Raw genomic sequence first — 17218 nt, 5'->3', positions numbered from 1 at the left:
ATCTCTTAATGACAGCGGGCGTTTTATGCCGTCCTTTTTTAGGTGGTCCTAAACGCCGCCGAGTGGCATAGAACGTCCCCACCGTCCTTTGTACTTACCGGGTCCCCGCCGTTCCCCTGACGGTGGTCACAATCCTGGGGTCTGCCTGGGAGCTCAGGCAGACCCCCTCTGTCCAATCCGGCCCCACTCGGCCATATGATCGCGGGGCACTTGCGATCACATGGCCAGAATAGCCGGCTTATAATAGGCTCATAGGCTCATCAATAAACTGAAATCTTTAGGTTTGGATTCCAATATTGTTGAATGGCTAAATGACAGGCAACAGAGATTTGTAGTCAATGGAGTATATTCGGAGCAAGGTCTAGTTACCAGTGGGGTACCTCAGGGATCTGTACTTGGACCCATTCTCTTTAATATTTTTATTAGTTATATTGCAGAAGGTCTTGATGGTAAGGTATGTCTTTTTGTTGACAATACAAAAAATTGCAATAGGGTTGATGTTCCAGGAGGGATAAGCCAAATGGCAAATGATTTAGAGAAATTAGAAAAAAGGGTCAGAGCTGTGGCAACTGACATTTAAAGGACCACTACAGGCACCCAGACCACTTCAGAGAAACTGCTATGTTTACTTTAGGGTTAATCCAGCCTCATTGACAGCCGCTAGAGGCTCTTCTGCGCTTCTCACTGTGATATTCACAGTGAGAAGACGCCAGCGTCCATAGGAAAGCATTGATAATGCTTTCCTATGAGACTGGCTGAATGCGCGCGCGGCTCTTGCCGCGCATGCACGTTCAGCTGTTGACGGAAGAAGAGGGAGGAGAGTCCCAGCGCAGAGGGAGCCCGGCGCTGGAAAAAAGGTAAGGGATTAACCTCTTCCTCACCCCTCAGCACCACGACAGTGGGACCCTGAGGGTGGGGGCACCTTTAGGGCACTATAGTGCCAGGAAAACGAGTATGTTTTCCTGGCACTATAGTGGTCCTTTAATTTGGATAAGTGCAAGATAATGCATATTGGGTGTAAAAAGCCAAGGGCAGAGTATAGAATATTTGATACCCTACTAACTTCAACATCTAAGGAAAGGAATTTAGGAGTAATTATTTCAGATGACTTAAAGGTAGGAAGACAATGTAATAGAGCAACAGGAAATGCTAGAAGAATGATTGGTTGGATAGGGAGCGGCATTAGCAGTAGAAAAAGGGAAGTGCTCATGCCATTGAACAGAACACTGGTGAGACCTCACTTGGAGTATTGTACTCAGCACTACAGACCGTATCTTCAAAAGTATATTGATACTTTAGAGAGAGTTCAGAGAAGGGCTACTAAACTGGTTCATGGATTGCAGGATAAAACTTACAAGGAAAGGTTAAAGGAACTTAACATGTATAGCTTGGAGCAAAGACGAGACGGGGGGGATATTTAAATACATAAAAGGAATCAACACAGTAAAGGATGAGACTATATTTAAAAGAAGAAAAACTACCACGACATAGTCTTAAATTAGAGGGGCAAATGTTCAAAAATAATTTCAGGTAGTATTTTACTTTACAGAAAGGGTAGTGAATGCATGGAATAGCGTTCCAGGTGAAGTGGTAGAGGTTAACAAAGTGAGGGAGTTTAAGCATGTGTGGGATAGGCATAAGGCTATCCTAGACTTAAGATAAGGCCAGAGACTAATTAAAAGTATTTCGAAAATTGGGCAGACGAGATGGGTCGAATTGTTCTTATTTGCCATCATATTCTATGTTTCTATCATATATATATGAATATATATATGATCTAAGTACTTTTATATACACATACATACATCATTAATAAAAGTGTATTTTAAAATTAATATATATAGTTATATATATGTTAATATTAAAATACACTTAGAATGACATTAATTATATATATATATGTATATATATATAGCTATATATAAATAAAATATATATTTTTTAATTGTACATATATAATTAAATTCTACAAATATATTTATACAATATTATTACATAATCAAGTCATTTTATTAATTACAATCTGAGGGACCTGCCCGACAACCCAGGCAGAAAGTCCAGAGAATTTGGCTTGCAAGCCCAATATTTAACCCTGTAACTTTCCAGGACACCATAAAACCTGTACATGGTGGGTACTGTTTTACTCGGGAGACTTTGCTGAAAACAAATATTAGTGTTTAAAAACAGTAAAACATATCACAACGATGATATCATCAGTACAAATTCATTTTTTTTCCTTTTTCACACACAAACGGTAATTTCACTGAAGATATAATTGTTGTGATACGTTTTACTATATTGAAACACTAATATTTGTGTTCGGCGAAGTCTCCCGAGTGTAGCAGTACCCCCCATGTACAGGTTTTATGGTTTTTTTCAAAAGTTACCGAGTCAAATATAAGGCTTGAATTTCCTTTTTTCCAGTCTTTTTTAGTAGCCACTTAGTCACACTGGCCAAAATTAGCGTTCAATTTAGTTTTTTGCATTTTTCACACACAAACAAATATGAACGCTAACTTTGACCAGTGTTTGTGACTAAGTGGCTACTAGAAAAGACTAGACATACCCCATTTCTAATACCGTGGGTTGTCTACTTTTGCAAATGGTATGCCATCATGGGGGTAATTGTTATTCCTGGGCTACCATACGGTCTCAAAGGCAACATAACCAGTATGGCAAATTTCAATGTGTATAAACTGAAAAATGTAACGTGCTATATTTGACCCTGTAACTTCCCAAAACACCATAAAACCTGTACAGGGGGTACTGTTTTACCCGTGAGATATTGCTGAATACAAATATGTGTACTTTATTGCAGTAACAGCTAACAGTTTTGTGGCATTAACAGTTAAAATGCCGTGCAGAACTAAAAAAAAAAATAACAACATTTTACGTTTTGTTTTGATCACAACTTGTACAATTGGCTCAGTCCTTAAGGGGTTAAATTGGTCATTTATTCTTTCTGATGGCCCAGTGAAGTCAACAGGTTTATGTATCTTCTGATCGTTAAGCCTTTTCTTTTTTCTCACAGTTTACTACCTGTAACTTGGCAGCTGGCTGACAGCAGTCTAATCAGGTCGGACCAAGTTACACTGCAGCGGCAGCCAATTATATTATGATAATGCTCCTTGACAGCAAAGTCCTTTATTCCAGTTAGTTTTTTACATAATACTGACTTGGCAATGAGATATGTTAGGCAAAAAAACACAACATATAATTAGGAGATGCATTTTATTAAACCCAAGGCAAAGTTTTGCTTTGAACTGGGTAAGCGAAGGAAGATATATTAATCTGCATTATATATTATTCATACATTAAAATATGTATTTATATCAGAACCCAAATAATTTTTTTATTTTACATTTTTCTTCTATGTGAACATTTACCTTCTATTATTATATTATTATTGCCTTCTTTGTCGAATTAGTAATAGTGTATAGATTTTTTAAAAAGAGATCAGATTAAAGAGCATTATATTTCATCCATACATTGGGTTTGCAGACATGCTAGCAAGTATATAGGTTTTAATTGGACTCTCACTTAGACCACTGTTCTATAGAGACACAAAGAATGTACACGCACAGGCATATGCTCAGATTTCTTTTTGCAAGATACAGTAGCAGTCTTTTAACATATGGTACCAGAGTTTGAGTCTATGCATATTTTACATTATTTCAGACCATTGAGACAAATCTCTGAATTCCTTATGTTATTGTACAAGAGTCTAAATGTTAATTTCAGATTAAAATCCACGTACAAGTCAGAGCACCCTGTCCAACTAGAAAGAACCAGATAAGTTATTCTGCCGAAATAGTTCAGAACACGACCGTTCTTACCCACTCTATAAAAGTAATTTTCCGAAGCGCAAACATTGTAATCTTACATCACTACAATAATATATTCATTTTGTTTTTACATGATCCTGAAGACTGTAAGATGTTAGCAATACTCTTTCTCTATCTTAGTAACGTATTTATGTTTCTTCTTTAAGTACAGCATACATTGTTGTCACTGTATAAAGCAAATATATGTCTGTTCAATAAAAGCAAGAAAAATATGATAACAAAGTCATTTTCGTTTTAATTCTAGCTTGGACTATAGCGGCCCTTCTCGGGAGTTTTTTTTCCTACTCTCTCAAGAGCTCTTCAATCCTTACTATGGCTTGTTTGAGTATTCGGCAAATGATACATACACTGTACAAATTAGTCCCATGTCTGCATTTGTTGAAAACCATCTTGAGTGGTAAGTCAGAATTTTGTATTTTTGTATTACTTACAATATCATGTTCTTTCAAAGCAGACTGCGCAAGGATGTCCGTGTTTATGTTCTTTGGGATCAGTACATAGAATACTAAAGAGCCATCACACCGCACAAGCCAACTGTACTGTCAGAGATTTAAACAAAACATTTGTGACTCATTACTCAATGAGTCCTCAACATACCAGAACCAAAGGAACGCCATGGTCCACGTAATACTAAAGTTTCAAGCTTTATTGACCTACACAACGCTTTACTGACATACACAAAGCATCACAGATCAGCACAGAAAACCTACTAACACGTTTCAGACATAGATGCCAATCAATATTAAATTTAAAGTGCCTTCTTTGATTAAAGAAACAGTGAGCGTTCCAGTGAACATTTCTACGTGAAAAATGCCTCTCCATCTTTTATTTTTTTGTTTGTTTTGATTTTATCAGCAGTACAAGTAACTATTAAAATTTGTGCTTCTTATTGTGGCATTGGTCCCTAACAAAGAGATGTGAGTGGAATTCAACAAGAGCCCTGTTTAAATGGCCATATGTGAAGCATAGCCTTTTTATTCCCCATATTACCCTAGTCACCTGATTTGTTACAGAATGTCAGTGGCTTATTTGTCTAACTCAAACACTTCCCAGATTTATTACTCCAAACGTCAAGTGGCATCATCTCTTTATGACAGGAATTACAGTACATACGCAGTAAACCAGAGTTCAAGGAATGGGCTGGTGGTTAAAGCCCTAATACCAAGTATTTTCACAATATCTGGCAAGCCAGGTTGTTCTTTTATAATTAGTACTTTGTGTTTCCACTGTGATTTTCCATAAATGTTGGCTGAGATTGAACATCATACTAGTTGCATATATCTTTTTTGTCAAAGCAGCATTTTATTTATTATGGTAATTCTGAATTAAATCACAAAACAGAAAACAGAAGTTAACTGGGACTTTTTTACCTCAACCCTAAATGTAATATTTTTAAGCCATAAAAAATTAATTCTCAAAGTAGGGAAAGGAGTTCATGAAAGCAAAAAGTAATTTCCATCTGTGTAGGACATAGTGGCCTTAAAAACATGCCTTTACCCTTCATCCATCAGTTGTGCTCTGGAGAGAAGAATACAGTGTATTGTTAATGGTTAGGAAAGGGTCCTCAAACTCATATGATGGTGAGTCCATCATTTTCTGGAGCTTATGTTCAGCTCCAGATATATGCGCCTGGGCGGTATGATCCCCGCATGTGGATATGTCACTCAACTTGCTTCCTTGTAGATGGTAGGTCAGGGGCCAGTTAAAGTGTTGAGTGTTCACGGATATTTCCCTCCAAACTGCAGTGTCAATGAGAATAAAAACAGAAAAATGGTCCTCCATTTTTGTTGTTATAAAAGCAAAGTAAAAGGAGGTATACTCACAAAAGGAAAGTAAAAAATTAAGGTTTTGCTCAATACTATGTAGCATAGGTGGTTTCCTCCCCACCAATGAGATAAAATGTGTGGCTCCTCCAGATAAAATCTTCAGGGATAAAATCACAAAAGTCCATGTAAGGTAATAAAATAGTTTTATTTAAAACAAAGATAATAAAACCAATGACATAAAACACTACTGCGTTTCACCCAAAGGGACTTTTTAAAAGTGTTACAGTACATGAGGACTTGTTTAAATAGCCTACACAATTAAGAATGAGGGGGTCAGGTGGTGCCACAGATCATGTGTCTTACAGGTAGTCAGCTACAAACAATTTTACAATTTTAAAATACGTAGTACTATAAAGCAGTGAAGGATATTATGAATAAGTAGGAATGCAAATGTAAAGGATCAAAGCACAAAATCCCAAGGTACAATTCCAAGGTGTATAATAGAGGAATAATACGACATGATATTTGGAAGCATATTCTGTGATGTCTACAAAAAATACAAACTGAACATAGTGTTATCAGTGTATATTGAGGTTAAGACACGCAATAGTTATAAGTAAAACTCACAAGAGGTCAGGGAATACCAGGCACATTATCCTTAATAAGGTGTAGAATGAAGTTATCGGTATATTGGAATCGTCTTACACTTAAAAGTAAAAGAGACCAGAGAATAGTGCAGATGGAAGTAAAAACATAAAGAATTTATTACAATTGCACTTACAAGATCACAAGATAAAAAGGCATGTCTCCACATCAAAAGTGGACCTGGTAAAAAAAACTATATAAGTCCCCAGCGTCTGTATCCTACGCGTTTCGTCATGTGGACTTCTTTAGGGATATTTCCCCTCTATGCATCTTCTCCATTTAAATACCCCGCTTGAATTAGGGGATCGGTTTCAGCTGATGTATCGTTGCGTCTGCGTGCGTGTCACACTGAAACCCATGGACGATTCCGGACGTCACTTCCTTTCACATGCATTTCAAGCTAGAGCGCATACAAATGCACCCAGCATATAATGGAAAATATAGATGTAAGAGGGTCCACAAACATAAGGAAAAAAAATGGGTACCTATTGATGATCTGGACATGATCTCCAGTACTAATAAACAAATAAATAGTGGTAATGAAAAAAATTATAATGAAAAAAATATATATACAAAAAAATATGAAATGCAGTATAGTCTAAACCATAAATAAAAAAAGAAGCACAGTGGATTTACAATCTTGGGACCCTTAAACAGGGTCTGAATCTTGATATTGACCTGACAGGTTTAATCTAATATTTTTCCATCTAAAATAATGGAAAAAAATAATATCTCTATAATTCCCTATGGGATATTTATCAGTTTCATATCCACTCTATCTCACTGTGTTATTTTAGCACTTTCTTCCTTTTGGGATCCCTTGCTCTCCATCCTTATCTATTGAATATTACTAGGATGTTTTTCTAATGCTTATTTCTAGTTTCAGAACATCCTGATGAGATTTTCTAGAGAGTGGAGAAATCGTGTTATTGTATCTTATTTTAAATATTTGTATTTATTAATTTTGTGTACAGGGTTCCTAATCATGATTTGGACTATACTGTATATATTTTTTAGTTTTTTCTTATTTTTTCATTATAATTTTAAATTGGCTTATTATTACTGGTAGATCATGCCCAGATCATCAATAGGTACCTTGCTTTGGTATTTTATACTTGTACTTCTACATATATCTACAAAAGGTTCCTACCGTATATACTCGAGTATAAGCCGAGTTTTTCAGCCCATTTTTTGGGCTGAAAAACCCCAACTCGGCTTATACTCGAGTCAAGGTCTGTATTATGGCAATTTGCATTGCCATAATACAGACTGGGGGGAGAGGGGGGCTGGCAGAGCTGTAACTTACCTGTTCTGCAGCTCCTGTCAGCTCTCTCCTCCTCTGCGCCGTCCGGTCAGCACCTCGGTCAGCTCCCAGTGTAAATCTCGCGAGAGACGCGGCTCTCGCGAGACTTACAGTGTAAGCTGACAGAAGAGCAGAACGGACGGCGCAGAGGAGGAAAGAGCTGACAGGAGCTGCAGAACAGGTAAGTTACAGCTCTGCCAGCCCCCCTCTCCCCCCCACTGAACTGCCACTGGACCACCAGGGAAGGAGAGCCCCCCTCCCTGCCATATATCAAGCAGGGAGGGGGGACGAAAAAAATATATATAAATAAAATAAGATAATAATAAAAAAATAATAATAATAAAAAAAATTAATAATAACAAAAAAAAGGGTATAAGGACCACTATGGGAGGGGGGGGGGGGTGGGTTAAGGACCACTATGGGAGGGAGGGGGGTATAAGGACCGCTATGGGAGGGAGGGGGGGTATAAGGACCACTATGGGAGGGAGGGGGGGTATAAGGACCACTATGGGAGGGAGGGGGGGGGATAAGGACCACTATGGGAGGGAGGGGGGGATAAGGACCACTATTGGAGGGAGGGGGGTATAAGGACCACTATGGGAGGGAGGGGTGGGTTAAGGACCACTATGGGAGGGAGGGGGTATAAGGACCGCTATGGGAGGGAGGGGGGGATATAAGGACCACTATGGGAGGGAGGGGGGGGTATAAGGACCACTATGGGAGGGAGGGGGGGGGGATAAGGACCACTATGGGAGGGAGGGGGGATAAGGACCACTATGGGAGGGAGGGGGGTATAAGGACCACTATGGGAGGGAGGGGGGTATAAGGACCACTATGGGAGGGAGGGGGGGGGGATAAGGACCACTATGGGAGGGAGGGGGGTATAAGGACCACTATGGGAGGGGGTGGGATAAGGACCACTATGGGAGGGAGGGGGGGTATAAGGACCACTATGGGAGGGAGGGGGGGTATATGGACCACTATGGGAGGGATGGGGGGGATAAGGAACACTATGGGAGGGAGAAGGGGGATAAGGACCACTATGAGAGGGAGGGGGTGGGATAAGGACCACTAGGGGAGGGGAGGGTAAGGACCACTAGGGGAGGGGTGAGTCAGGACCACTGGGGGGGGGGGGTGAAGGAACACGGGGGTGGGGAGGTAAGGACCACTGAGGGAGGAGGAGGGGAAGTCAGGACATATGGGGGGGAGGGGGCGGCAAAAAATTTTTGCCTACGGCGGCAAATATCCTTGCACCGGCCCTGCACACACTGCATTCACACACTGCATTCATACACACACACACTGCATTCATGCACACACACACTGCATTCATGCACACACACACTGCATTCATGCACACACACACTGCACTCATACACACACACACTGCACTCATACACACACACACTGCACTCATACACACACGCTGCACTCATACACACACGCTGCACTCATACACACACACATACGCACACACTGCATTCATTATACACACACTGTAAATAAATATTCAATTAATATATTTTTTTTAGGATCTAATTTTATTTAGAAATTTACCAGTAGCTGCTGCATTTCCCACCCTAGTCTTATACTCGAGTCAATAAGTTTTCCCAGTTTTTTGGGATAAAATTAGGGGCCTCGGCTTATATTCGGGTCGGCTTATACTCGAGTATATACGGTATATAATGTTTAGACAATACTACATTTTATATTTTTTTGTATATATTTTTTTTTCATTATAAATTTTTCATTACCACTATTTATTTGTTTATTAGTACTGGAGATTATGTCCAGATCATCAATAGGTACCTGTTTTTTTGCTTATGTTTGTGGTCCCTCTTGCATCTATAGTCTCTATTTTATGCTGGACGCATTTGTATGAGCTTACACTACTTTCCTCCTCATGTTTAACACAGCTTCTGTATACTTTTTCTCCACACTCTGACAAGATACCTAATCTAATGCTAGCTTTTTTACTCATTCTTGTGTACTCTCTCTGGTCTTAAGATCAGATCGATGTCTCAGCCTGTTTCCTAAAAATATAAAAATGTGCAACATTCTTCTTATGCCATAACACTGTATATGTCTCTGAGTTTGCAATAAGCTTGTCATTGCTGTTGTTGCACCACAAGCCTGTATGTCTTTCCTTGCACTATGAAAATAAAGAATTTATTGTCATAATCCACTTCACTGCTTTACAGTACTATGTATTTTCAAATTGTAAAATTGTTTGTAGCTGGATACCTGTAAGTCACATGACCCTCTTATTCTTAATTGTGTAGGCAATTTAAACAAGACAGATCCGTGTACTGTAACACTTTGAAAAAAAGCCCTTTGGGTAAAACGCGTTAGTGTTTTTATGTCATTGTTTTTATTATCATTGTTTTAAATAAAACTATTTTTTTACCTTACCTGGACCTTCCTGACAGCCACAGCATGATCCACATTGGTCAGCTGTCTGGACTGGACACATAGTCTGTTAGTGCCATGCCCACAACAGCACTTGTCCTCAGCCAACTCACTTTCCAGCTCTGCTTTGTGCTGCAGGTACTCGACCACTAGGTTCCTTGTATGTTGTATGCTTTTCTCAGAGGGGTTGGGTCCATAGAAAACCAGCAGCATCCGCAGCTAATTGTCAAACTCTGCCTCACTGTAGCAGGGCCCCATGCTTGTTCCATTAATGAACGCTGATTCCGTTCGGCTGGGAAGTACCATCCCACCGCTTGCTACCAATAATAAGCACAGGGTGACCAAGATACAAAAGGAATCTGGGGAAAATATACGAATAATTGACGACGTTCCGTCACACTCAAAACTATAATAGTTTGAGGACATCCGAAAGGCGCTGCTTCCTTGTATCCTTTTCTGACCTAAACCTAGGTCAGAGAGAAGAGACTTTGGTTTGGGAAGTACCAGCTGCCACACCCAGATCTAACAAGCGCTAGGAACCTCACCATCATATGTATATGCATTGATAATAAGTTAGGGGGGGGCCTGACAGCCAAGATGGCCGGACGTGTTCCCTGCAAGCTCCTGCACTCAGGGGCGTATTAGCCGCGAGGCAAACAAGGCATTTGCCTTGGGCGGCATTTTCCAGGGGGCGGCAAAAAACGCCGCCCCCAAATGCCCAGGGCAAATGCCTTGTTAGCCTTGCGGCTAACTGGGCTGCCGGTCGGGCTGCTGGGCTGGTTGCTGGGCGGGCGGCTGGCGAGGGAGCTCTTCCTCTGAGCTCTCTGCTCAGCTCCCTCGCGCGCCGCAGAGTGAGGCTGGGAGCCGGAAAATTACGTCATCTTCCGGCTCCCAGCCTCACTCTGCGGCGCGCGAGGGAGCTGAGCAGACAGCTCAGAGGAAGAGCTCCCTCGCCAGCCGCCCGCACAGCAACCAGCCCAGCAGCCCGACCGGCAGGGGAGGGCTGGCAGCCTTAGGCCTGGGGGGCAAAACCAGTCAAGTGGCCCATTGCGCCACGAAATCAGTTCACCATCCATGCCCACCTTTTTCTGGTTTTATAACGGATATTGATGTTATGCTAATCAGTAGCTCTTTGCCATACCCGCTCCTTCACGGCTCTGACTTTCAATGTTGTCAGAGCACAGGCTGAGAATCTCTGAGCCTGTGCTCTGACTCACTAACTGAGCGCCGGAACCACGAGGGAGAGGATATGATCTGACTGCACCTACTGCTGGTGCGCACCAGTGGACCACCAGCGAATCGTTTAAATTAAATATGCTGGTGTACCCAACTTGTGAGCTGTATTGGCCGCCGGGCGCCTCTGTTGTCATGGCACCCTGCGTGACCGCACAGCTTGCCCACCCCAACGGCTGGCCCTGCTGACACACACTGATATCCCTCAATATTAATACAGAGATGAGAGTAAACACCAATAAACTGTGGAAACAGAGCTGGTCCCCCCAAAGGTTTGCTTAGAGGATTTATTCAAGATTAAATCATTCCTCCTCCTCTCTCCCCCATGCGCTGCTCTGTAGGCTGGGAGGAAGTGAAGAGTAATCACAGTCTCCCAGCACAACGCCACCTGTGGCTGCATGGGGAACAGCTGTTTAATGTAATGCTTGCAGGACGGCCAGCTTCCGCAGAACCTCTTTGTTTCCGTCTCTGCAAAGGGCTCCAGGCACTGCTTGTTGTGAGTGTGAGCCACTGTAAATTAGGGGCAGAGGGCACTTGCACTACGGTCAAGACGGGTCTGGGCAGGAGGAGAGTGCAGTGCAATCAGTGCACTCCCCTCCTGTGGGTCACCAGTAGACTGGTGCACCTGCCCAGGATCAGAGCCGGTGCAAGGATTTTTGCCGCCCTAGACAAAATATAAATTTGCCGCCCCCCCATGTGACATCACAATGCCCCACCCATATGATCTGCCATATGAACTAACGCCAGTGCTGCACACAGTGTGTGTTTACATTAAAAAGCCTGCAGGGACCAGCTATAGACACCAGAACCACTTCATTAAGCTATAGTGTCCCTTTAATATGAGGTAAATTATAGATTAGTGTCACTAATAATATACTAGATTGCCTACTTACAATTAGATGAGGATGATGATGGGCTGCAGTTTGGCTCCACTGGTCTGGTGTAGAACAGGACCTCTGGAGGCTGTTTGCAACTGTGGTCACAAAATTCAACGTTCTGGGAGAATTGGAAGCAGCTCCATTTTTTGGGGGCCTCTTACACAGCTCAAGGTCTGGGCCCCAGTGCCTGACGGTTAGTATGCCTATAAGGCCCACTCATAAGTCCACTTACATGTTCCACCCACCCATGAGCTCGCCCACAGGGAGTGGAGTGTGTAGGGGATGTGTTATGTGTTATCTAATATGTGTGCTTATGGTATGTAGTGTATAGGGATACCAGTTTGTGCAGGTGATGCAGTGTGTTTGTGTGTAGTGGAAGCAGTGTGTATTTGTGTATAAGGGATGTATTATGTGTTTCTGGTTGTGTGTGAGGGATGCATTGTGTGAATCTGTGTTTGTATGCATAAGGGATGCAAGGTGTGTGTCTGTATGTGTGTGCATTGAGTGTAAGAGATGCATTGTGTTTCTGTGTGTATGTAAGAAAAACATTTGTTTGCATGTGTGTGTAAGGGTTTGCATTGTATGTTTCTGTGTATGTGTGCAAATGATGCATTGTCTTTGTGTGTAAGGGTTGCATTGTGTGTGTGTGTGTAATGGATGCATTGTGTGTTTCTATGTGTGTAAGGGAAGCATGTTCTGTTTCTGTGTATGTATAGGGATGCATTGTGTGTTTCTGTGTATGTATGTATAGGGGTGCATTGTGTGTTTCTGTGTATGTATAGGGGTGCATTGTGTGTTTCTGTGTATGTATAGGGGTGCATTGTGTGTTTCTGTGTATGTATAGGGATGCATTGTGTGTGTGTGTGTGTGTGTGTGTGTGCGCGTAGTGTTAAAGAGCTCCCTGTCTTGCCCCCTGTCCTATAGAGCTGTCCCTTCTGTCCCTTAGAGCTCTCCCCTGCCCCTTAGTGGTCTCTCCTCTCCCCCACCCTCCCCTAGCGGTCTCTTCTCACACTCACCCACCCTCCCTGTGCTCTTCTCATACCCCCTCCACCCTCCCTGTGTTCTTCTCACTCCTCCCTCTGTGTGTTCTCACCCCCCCCCGTGTTCTTCTTACCCCTCCTCCTCCCTGTGTTCTTCTTACTCCCCCCCTTGTTCTTCTTACCCCCATTTCTTCTTCTTAACCCCCTCTTCTTCTTACCCCCTTCTTCTAATTACTCCCCACTCTTGTTCTTACTCCCCCTTCTTCTTATCTCCCCCTCTTCTTACTCCCCCTTCTTCTTATCTCCCCCTCTTCTTACTCCCCCCTCCCCTCTTCTTACTATCCCCCCTCCCCTCTTCTTACTATCCCCCCTCCCCTCTTCTTACTATCCCCCCTCCCCTCTTCCTCTCCCCCCCTCCCCTCTTCTTACTCTCCCCCTCCCCTCTTCTTACTCTCCCCCCCTCCCCTCTTCTTACTCTCCCCCTCCCCTCTTCTTACTCTCCCCCCCTCCCCTCTTCTTACTCTCCCCCTCCCCTCTTCTTACTCTCCCCCTCCCCTCTTCTTACTCTCCCCCCCTCCCCTCTTCTTACTCTCCCCCCTCCCCTCTTCTTACTCTCCCCCCTCCCCTCTTCTTACTCTCCCCCCTCCCCTCTTCTTACTCTCCTCCCCCTCTTCTTACTCTCCCCCCTTCTTACTCTCCCCCCTCCCCTCTTCTTACTCTCCCCTCTTCTTACTCTCCCCCCTCCCCTCTTCTTACTCTCCCCCCCCCTCCCCTCTTCTTACTCTCACCCCCTCCCCTCTTCTTACTCTCCCCCCTCCCCTCTTCTTACTCTCCCCCCTCCCCTCTTCTTACTCTCCCCCTCCCCTCTTCTTACTCTCCCCCCTCCCCTCTTCTTACTCTCCCCCCCTCCCCTCTTCTTACTCTCCCCCCTCTTACTCTCCCCCCTCCCCTCTTCTTACTCTCCCCCTCCCCTCTTCTTACTCTCCCCCCCTCCCCTCTTCTTACTCTCCCCCCTTCTTACTCTCCCCCCCTCCCCTCTTCTTACTCTCCCCCCTCCCCTCTTCTTACTCTCCCCCCTCCCCTCTTCTTACTCTCCCCCCCTCCCCTCTTCTTACTCTCCCCCCTCCCCTCTTCTTACTCTCCCCCCCTCCCCTCTTCTTACTCTCCCCCCTCCCCTCTTCTTACTCTCCCCCCCTCCCCTCTTCTTACTCTCCCCCCCTCCCCTCTTCTTACTCTCCCTCCCCTCCCCTCTTCTTACTCTCCTCCCCTCTTCTTACTCTCCTCCCCTCTTCTTACTCTCCCCCCCTCCCCTCTTCTTACTCGCCCCCCTCCCCTCTTCTTACTCTCCCCCCTCCCCTCTTCTTACTCTCCCCCCTCCCCTCTTCTTACTCTCCCCCCCCCCTCTTCTTACTCTCCCCCCTCCCCTCTTCTTACTCTCCCCCCCTCCCCTCCCCTCTTCTTACTCTCCCCCCTCCCCTCTTCTTACTCTCCCCCATCCCCTCCCCTCTTCTTACTCTCCCCCCTCCCCTCTTCTTACTCTCCCCCCCTCCCCTCTTCTTACTCTCCCCCAGGGGAGGGCTGGCAGCCTTAGGCCTGGGGGGCAAAACCAGTCAAGTGGCCCATTGCGCCACGAAATCAGTTCACCATCCATGCCCACCTTTTTCTGGTTTTATAACGGATATTGATGTTATGCTAATCAGTAGCTCTTTGCCATACCCGCTCCTTCACGGCTCTGACTTTCAATGTTGTCAGAGCACAGGCTGAGAATCTCTGAGCCTGTGCTCTGACTCACTAACTGAGCGCCGGAACCACGAGGGAGAGGATATGATCTGACTGCACCTACTGCTGGTGCGCACCAGTGGACCACCAGCGAATCGTTTAAATTAAATATGCTGGTGTACCCAACTTGTGAGCTGTATTGGCCGCCGGGCGCCTCTGTTGTCATGGCACCCTGCGTGACCGCACAGCTTGCCCACCCCAACGGCTGGCCCTGCTGACACACACTGATATCCCTCAATATTAATACAGAGATGAGAGTAAACACCAATAAACTGTGGAAACAGAGCTGATCCCCCCAAAGGTTTGCTTAGAGGATTTATTCAAGATTAAATCATTCCTCCTCCTCTCTCCCCCATGCGCTGCTCTGTAGGCTGGGAGGAAGTGAAGAGTAATCACAGTCTCCCAGCACAACGCCACCTGTGGCTGCATGGGGAACAGCTGTTTAATGTAATGCTTGCAGGACGGCCAGCTTCCGCAGAACCTCTTTGTTTCCGTCTCTGCAAAGGGCTCCAGGCACTGCTTGTTGTGAGTGTGAGCCACTGTAAATTAGGGGCAGAGGGCACTTGCACTACGGTCAAGACGGGTCTGGGCAGGAGGAGAGTGCAGTGCAATCAGTGCACTCCCCTCCTGTGGGTCACCAGTAGACTGGTGCACCTGCCCAGGATCAGAGCCGGTGCAAGGATTTTTGCCGCCCTAGACAAAATATAAATTTGCCGCCCCCCCATGTGACATCACAATGCCCCACCCATATGATCTGCCATATGAACTAACGCCAGTGCTGCACACAGTGTGTGTTTACATTAAAAAGCCTGCAGGGACCAGCTATAGACACCAGAACCACTTCATTAAGCTATAGTGTCCCTTTAATATGAGGTAAATTATAGATTAGTGTCACTAATAATATACTAGATTGCCTACTTACAATTAGATGAGGATGATGATGGGCTGCAGTTTGGCTCCACTGGTCTGGTGTAGAACAGGACCTCTGGAGGCTGTTTGCAACTGTGGTCACAAAATTCAACGTTCTGGGAGAATTGGAAGCAGCTCCATTTTTTGGGGGCCTCTTACACAGCTCAAGGTCTGGGCCCCAGTGCCTGACGGTTAGTATGCCTATAAGGCCCACTCATAAGTCCACTTACATGTTCCACCCACCCATGAGCTCGCCCACAGGGAGTGGAGTGTGTAGGGGATGTGTTATGTGTTATCTAATATGTGTGCTTATGGTATGTAGTGTATAGGGATACCAGTTTGTGCAGGTGATGCAGTGTGTTTGTGTGTAGTGGAAGCAGTGTGTATTTGTGTATAAGGGATGTATTATGTGTTTCTGGTTGTGTGTGAGGGATGCATTGTGTGAATCTGTGTTTGTATGCATAAGGGATGCAAGGTGTGTGTCTGTATGTGTGTGCATTGAGTGTAAGAGATGCATTGTGTTTCTGTGTGTATGTAAGAAAAACATTTGTTTGCATGTGTGTGTAAGGGTTTGCATTGTATGTTTCTGTGTATGTGTGCAAATGATGCATTGTCTTTGTGTGTAAGGGTTGCATTGTGTGTGTGTGTGTAATGGATGCATTGTGTGTTTCTATGTGTGTAAGGGAAGCATGTTCTGTTTCTGTGTATGTATAGGGATGCATTGTGTGTTTCTGTGTATGTATGTATAGGGGTGCATTGTGTGTTTCTGTGTATGTATAGGGGTGCATTGTGTGTTTCTGTGTATGTATAGGGGTGCATTGTGTGTTTCTGTGTATGTATAGGGATGCATTGTGTGTGTGTGTGTGTGTGTGTGTGTGCGCGTAGTGTTAAAGAGCTCCCTGTCTTGCCCCCTGTCCTATAGAGCTGTCCCTTCTGTCCCTTAGAGCTCTCCCCTGCCCCTTAGTGGTCTCTCCTCTCCCCCACCCTCCCCTAGCGGTCTCTTCTCACACTCACCCACCCTCCCTGTGCTCTTCTCATACCCCCTCCACCCTCCCTGTGTTCTTCTCACTCCTCCCTCTGTGTGTTCTCACCCCCCCCTGTGTTCTTCTTACCCCCCTCCTCCCTGTGTTCTTCTTACTCCCCCCCTTGTTCTTCTTACCCCCATTTCTTCTTCTTAACCCCCTCTTCTTCTTACCCCCTTCTTCTAATTACTCCCCACTCTTGTTCTTACTCCCCCTTCTTCTTATCTCCCCCTCTTCTTACTCCCCCTTCTTCTTATCTCCCCCTCTTCTTACTCCCCCCTCCCCTCTTCTTACTATCCCCCTCCCCTCTTCTTACTATCCCCCCTCCCCTCTTCTTACTATCCCCCCTCCCCTCTTCCTCTCCCCCCCTCCCCTCTTCTTCCTCTCCCCCTCCCCTCTTCTTACTCTCCCCCCCTCCCCTCTTCTTACTCTCCCCCTCCCCTCTTCTT

General features: G+C 44.5%; 1 protein-coding gene across 1 annotated transcript in view; it reads left to right on the top strand.

Moving 5' to 3' along the window:
• HECW1 (HECT, C2 and WW domain containing E3 ubiquitin protein ligase 1) overlaps positions 1–17218 on the top strand; it is a 319149-nt gene that overhangs the window by 283123 nt on the left and 18808 nt on the right. The window contains exon 22 of the mRNA XM_063452127.1: positions 4090–4242. Coding sequence (XP_063308197.1) covers positions 4090–4242 — 153 coding nt within the window. The remainder of the gene's footprint in view (positions 1–4089; positions 4243–17218) is intronic.

Source organism: Pelobates fuscus, chromosome 4 (genome assembly GCF_036172605.1).
Source record: "Pelobates fuscus isolate aPelFus1 chromosome 4, aPelFus1.pri, whole genome shotgun sequence".
Classification (NCBI taxonomy): domain Eukaryota; kingdom Metazoa; phylum Chordata; class Amphibia; order Anura; family Pelobatidae; genus Pelobates; species Pelobates fuscus.
The sequence above is the reverse complement of the archived record's forward strand: the minus strand, read 5'-3'. Positions and strand labels throughout refer to the sequence as shown.